The sequence below is a fragment of the Alligator sinensis genome, unplaced genomic scaffold (genome assembly GCF_000455745.1).
Source record: "Alligator sinensis unplaced genomic scaffold, ASM45574v1 scaffold223_1, whole genome shotgun sequence".
In the NCBI taxonomy this organism is placed as follows: Eukaryota; Metazoa; Chordata; order Crocodylia; family Alligatoridae; genus Alligator; species Alligator sinensis.
This window is the reverse complement of record NW_005841936.1, coordinates 2171038-2176972: the sequence shown is the minus strand read 5'-3', so window position 1 is coordinate 2176972 and position 5935 is coordinate 2171038. Positions and strand designations below refer to the sequence as shown.

General features: G+C 48.5%; 1 protein-coding gene across 3 annotated transcripts in view; it reads right to left on the bottom strand.

The window, feature by feature from the left end:
• Positions 1-5934, bottom strand: part of TTC37 (tetratricopeptide repeat domain 37) — a 78266-nt gene extending 72332 nt beyond the window's left edge. For 2 of the 3 annotated variants that reach the window (XM_006019705.1, XM_025199110.1), the window contains exons 1-4: positions 5892-5934; positions 5508-5581; positions 3378-3475; positions 1492-1635 (exon numbers count right to left, since the gene is read on the bottom strand). In XM_006019705.1, the coding sequence (XP_006019767.1) occupies positions 1492-1635; positions 3378-3467 (234 nt within the window). In that variant the 5' untranslated portion in view covers positions 3468-3475; positions 5508-5581; positions 5892-5934. Of the gene's footprint in view, positions 1-1491; positions 1636-3377; positions 3476-5507; positions 5585-5891 lie in introns of all 3 variants that reach the window. The other variant, XM_006019706.2, reaches the window with a different exon arrangement.
• Between the last annotated feature and the right edge of the window lies 1 nt (position 5935).

Genomic DNA, 5935 nt, shown 5'->3' with positions numbered 1-5935 from the left:
GAGGCTGCAATTAGACTTAGACAGACTACAGAAGTGGGCAGATGGTAATAGGATGGGCTTCAATGTAGACAAATGCAGGGTGCTGCACCTGGGGAGAAGGAATCCACAGCATACATACAAGCTGGGGAGCTCCCCCCTTGTGGGCACAGAGGCGGAAAGGGATCTTGGAGTCACCCCAAGATGAATGAGCCACCAATGCTAGACCGCAGCCAGCAAAGCCAACCACACCTTGTCGTGCATTCAAAGATGCATCTCAAGCCGGTCCTGAGAGGTGATACTCCCCCTCTACGCGACACTGGTCAGGCCTCAACTGGAGTACCGCACTTTAAGAAGGATGTGGCCTGCCTTGAGAGGGTTCAGAGGAGGGCCACCCGCTGGGTTGGAGGGCAAAAGGGCAGGCCCTATGAGGAAAGGCTGAGGGACCTGAACCTGTTCAGCCTCAGCAAGCGGAGGCTAAGGGGGGATTTGGTGGCTGCCTATAAACTTGTTAGGGGAGATCAGCAGCAAATAGGAAGAGCCCTATTCTCCCCAGCAGCACCTGGGGTGACGAGGAACAATGGCCAGAAGCTGCTAGAGAACAGGTTCAGGTTAGAGATTAGGAGGCACTATTTCACTGTCAGGGTAGCTGGGATCTGGAACCAACTTCCTAGGGAAGTGGTCCTCACTCCTACCTTGGGTAAATTAAAGAAGAGGTTGGATGAACACCTGTCTGGGGTCATGTGATCCCAGCGTGTGCTCCAACCAGTGGCAGGGGGTTGGACTAGATGATCTTTTCAGGTCCCTTCTGCCCCTAACTACTATGAAACTGGACCGGATGAGATTGGAAGGTAATGTTATTTGACAACTGTGTTTTATTTGATGCTTTGTCTCCTAAGGAAAAGTTTTTGTGTTGCAAGGAAAAAACCTCAGAAAGCTCATGAGCGAATAAGAATTTTTTTTCTGTTTAACTGTTTTACTTTTGTGAAGGTGTGAAACATATTTGTTCATTTATCAGGAGACACTTGAATATACTTAAATATACTGCAGCCAAATCTGTTTTTGGATTTATTTGTAGACATTTAGTCAGAGGACAGCAATCAAACTTAAGGAGCAAAATCTGGGATACAATCCCAGATATTCTACACACAGCTATCAGCAGTCCTGAAAGTGGTTAATAGGGTTTTGGGACTGTGTGACTATATGCAATTTGGTATTTCCAGAATCAATTTTTAAATTTGGGACAAAAATCCAGTTGCAGGAAATCCTTGAAAAGGAAGGCCTGAAATTTAAAGCTGGCTAACCATCCCAGATGATCTAGGACAACCCAAATCAGATTCTTAGCTGGTATACTGTGTTACAGTTTCACTGTCTTCAACAACTTTATGACAATTCTTAACACCCAAAGACTTCTCACACAAGACACTCTCATTGTAACCCTGTCTTGTTCCGATATGATGTACAAAGGTAGTTATTTGATGGGTAAAAATTAAATAAAACTAGTGAGATACAAACCTGCCATGCCAGTAACTGGCCTGGTTCAAGTTCAGTAGCTTTCCTGTATGCCCCTTGGGCCTGATCAGGCTGTTCTAACTCTGCAGCTGCCAGGCCAATAAACACCCAGGCATTGTAGTTGTTTTTTTCTTGTTTCAGCACTGCCTATAAATATAAAACATTGTGTGAAACTAAGCATACTAAAATGTTTTCCACAACAAATTTGAGTTATCCACTTTTTTTGTAGAGAAGAGCTCCTGATCATTCCAGTCCAGTGCAGAAGGGATAGGGTTCTTCATTTATATTTTATATACAGATAAAAATGAGATCTGTCTAACAGAACTGCTACTCCCTGAACAGTGGTAATACAAGTGAGGACACTTATCAAAATGTATAACTGTTAGCTTTTCTGCTCAAGAATGCTATGTACCTGAAGTGATCTGATACCATAACTAGTCACTCCAGTCTACAGATAGATAGACTTTTGTCACTGACTTTTTTTAGTATAAATTTAATCTGTTCCAGGATTAAGTATCTGCAAAAAGAAAACTGCTCACTTGGTCTAAACAAACTAAAACTTCCAACTAATGGAGTCAATGCCAGACTTGACAAACCCATTTTACAAAATAGCAATAAGAGCTAGTGTTTGACTTATCATCGTAACAGAGAATCACTATTCCTATTGTCCTATTTCCTTTTAATGAAGGAAAGGAAGGAGGATCAACCCACAAGGACTTCATCTGAAATCCTACAACAAATAACTTACTATGACTGGTGTTAGGATGTAGGTTAGACCACAAATCAGCCCTCTATCCTCCCCAGCTGCCATTCTGATCTTGTTCCCCAGCCTGATCTACCGTTCTGCTTCCTGCCCCATCTGTTGCTCTGCTTTCTTCTCTAACTGCTGCTGTGCTACTTGTTCCGTCCCTGTTCTGTGTGTCACACACAGGCTGCCTGATGCCATCTGTGGTACATGTGCCAAGGGTTGGACCATGGGTTACACCAGGGGTGTCAAACTCATCTGGGCTGACAGAGCCAGTCAGTGGACTGGATTCAGCCCATATTCTCCTTCCCCTCCCCTAGCAGACCTGATCTGGCAGCTGCGCCAGCTGGTTTGGGACCTGCACTGCATTCAGCACAGATCCCAGAATCTGGAACAGGTGGCAGCTCTGCTGCGCATGGCACCCATTCTGGGACACGTGCTGCACATGCCTGCCCTGGCAGATCTGGGACTGCACTGCATACAGTGCCTGCTCCAGCTAGTCCAGAACCTACACGGCATGCAGCATGTGTCCTGGACCAGACGAAGCAGGTGCTGTGTGTAGTGCATGTAGCGGAACAGGTGCAGTCCAGCTGGGGTGGCCACCACGTACAGCACAGCCAGACTGTACCCCACACAGTGCCCATTCCAGCTGCTCCAGGATCTGTACTGCAGGCACCACAGGTCCAAGACTGACTGGAGCAGCCACTGGATCAGGTATGCTGGGGTGGGGGGAGTTAAGGGAGAAGGTCTGTAGGCCTGATGTGTGACACGCCATGCCCTGTGTGGGTCTGATCAGATTCAGCAGCACTACTGTGCTAGATGGCACACCTGTGCAAGCCAGTTTCAGCCCACAGACTATATGTTTGATGCCCATCTACATGAGGATGCTTAAGAAAATTAAGACATCCTACTGTCACTTTACTTCTGAAGGACAGAAGCTAACTTGGGGTTTAACTTACGTGAAATGACTTTATGCCTATCATGGATTCAGCTTAATTTTCCTAAACATTACTGTATAGGCTAGCCCTTAATGCACACGCTACACTTTCTGCAGCAGCATGCAAACCTGACAGAAGGACATAAGTTGCAGTTTTTATATTTGCATAACTTTTTTTTTTTTTTTTTACAAGTGAAAATTAATTACCTTGCAGTGCTTTAAAGCTTCTTTGTATTCTTTATTCCTAATTGCCTCTCTGGCACTCTTCAGTGCTGTCTTTACCTCCTTATTGGACATTCTGATGGCTGAAGTCAAAAGCAGAAAACTTAAGGTTTTTGTTTATGAAAAGATCCTTCTAGCACATGCTCTTAATAAAATATTCCTTCATAAAATAAATTATTTTTCAAGTGTTAAATGTGCATAGCAAACATTGTAATATTATAAAAACCTTAGTCTGCCTGTCCGTAACACTTTATTTGCACTCTGACTGGTTGTCTTGGTAACCAATCAGAGTGTTCTGCACAGACAGAGACAGACGGTGGAGCCTTGCCATGACAGCAGGGACTGAGGGGCTGGGGACAGTAGTGCTGGCCTCACCCCCAGCCCTGCTCCTTGAAGACAGAGAGGGAAGGCAGAGACCAGAGCGCTGCCATGATGGGGGGGGGGGGGGAAGGCCAGCACTGCTGGTCTTGCTCCCCCAGCCCTGCTCCTTGGAGGTGGTGGCGGTGCGGGGTGCTGGCAGCACAGTGCTGGCCTCACCCCCCCCCCCACACGGCAGAGCGCAGCCGTGACAGTGGGGGCTGAGGGGCCAAAAGTGGGCCCCCTCCCCAACAATAGCCAGCAATGCAGCATGTATGATTTGCAACATCTTTATGTACAGGGACCTACCAAATTCATGATGTCACGGATTCTGCAAAATCCAGCATTGTGTGTGAAATCTGCGGGGTGGTGGGGAAATTTATGGCAGGGCTTTGGGAAGCATCTATTCACCAAGGCCCCCAAAGGGAGAACAAGAAATAATGGGCACAAACTGATTGAAGATTGCTTCAGGCTAGATATAAGGAAAAACTTCTTTACAAGTTGAGTGCCAAAGGTTTGAGACAGGCTCCCCACACAGATGGTACAGTCATCCACCCTGGCAATCTTCAAAAAACTTCTTGATGCCCATCTTGCTGGGGTCATCTGATCCCAGCAGTCTTTCCTGTCCAAGTACAGGTGGGGCTGGACTCAATGATCTGTAAAATCCTTTCTAGCCCCTAACAAATATGAAACTATGAAAAGAAAATGCTGGCTCCTCACAGGGAGCCAGCGGTCCTCAGTGCACTGCGGCAGCCCGGTGGGGCATAGAGCGGGGGCTGCCTGCTTGAAGGGCTGTGGGCAAAACAGCAGCTGCTCTTGCCCCTCACTGCTGACTGGCAGGTAGGGCTGCTTGTCATTTGGCCCTGCCCCTCCACCAATTGGTAGAGGGGTGGGTCTGCATGACAAGCAGTCCTTGTGGCCAATCAGTGGTGAGGGGCAGGGCCCCTGGGACCCCTCAGCCAAAAATGCAGCAGGGGCCCATTGTACTCTACCCACAAAATGGCTTCCCGGGCCCACGTTCTGCCCCTGAAATCAGGGGAGCAGCCCCTGCAAGTTAGGCAGGTCCATGATGGAGCTACAAGGCCCTAGGCCAGGGAGCAATTCTTGAAGAGAGAGACTTCTCTTCAGCTTGGACAGTTCAGCTGCTTTTTTCAGAAAATACTGATGTCAAACACCATAAACACTGAGAGCCTGGCATTTCTGAGTTCAAATTGTATTAATAAAAACAATTTCCCCCCTTGCATACAAAGCTCCCTGTGCATTTGCACTCCTGCGGTCACTCAGGACATGAAAACAGGGACATCCGGAGTGTCACAAGGGGAACACTTCAAACCAGTGGCAGCTACTGCGTTCCAGGTGCACAAGTTGGGAATGATACAAGTGTAGCAAAAACCACTCTGACTTCATCCAAGCTTAAAGCTGATGCTGCTTTTTGTACGCTTGTGTCAGTCGCAGTTTGTCTGCACTGAACAATTAGAGCGTAAGAGCCACTGCCTTTTTGTAACCTCAAAGGGGGGACAGAGGGGGGACTGTCTCTCCATACTATCAGCCTATGACAGGCATAACATTAAACTGGTTTAAATAAAAAAGGGAGATCAACCTATTGTTCAGGAACAGCAGTTACTTCGTCCTGTTGTACAGCTACTTGGCCTCTGCACTGGGCGCAGTGAGCTGCATTGCTGTACCTTAACGCAGGGCTGAAGTTAGGAGGGTTTTGCTCTGCTTGTACCAGTCCAGCCACTGGCGGGTGTCACTTACCTCACAACATCTTGCACCAGGACAGCAGTGACAGTGCTGAGGTCCCAGGACAACCCCAGTCGCGGTGCGCGGCACTGCTGGGGGAACAAAACCGTTACAGAAAAGATCCATCTGGAACATGGACCTGGGTTTCCCTTCCCGCCTGCTTCCCCTAGTCATGGGTTTTAGCAAACAGGGTTTTGGCTTAATCACTCCTTTCCCCTCAGGCTCAGAGCCGAGGCTTCCCCTGCCGCTCCCCGCGAGCACAAAGGTACCAGGTGCTTCGGGGGGCGGATGGAGTGCATCTTGGTGCTGCCTGTGACCCGGGACAGAGAGTCGGTCGGGCCGTCAGACCCGCTCCCCCCCAGGCATCCTCCCCTCAGCAGCCCGGAGACCAGGGCCTACCCGGGCGGGCAGCATCTCCCCACGGGCAGCCGCCGCTACCAGCC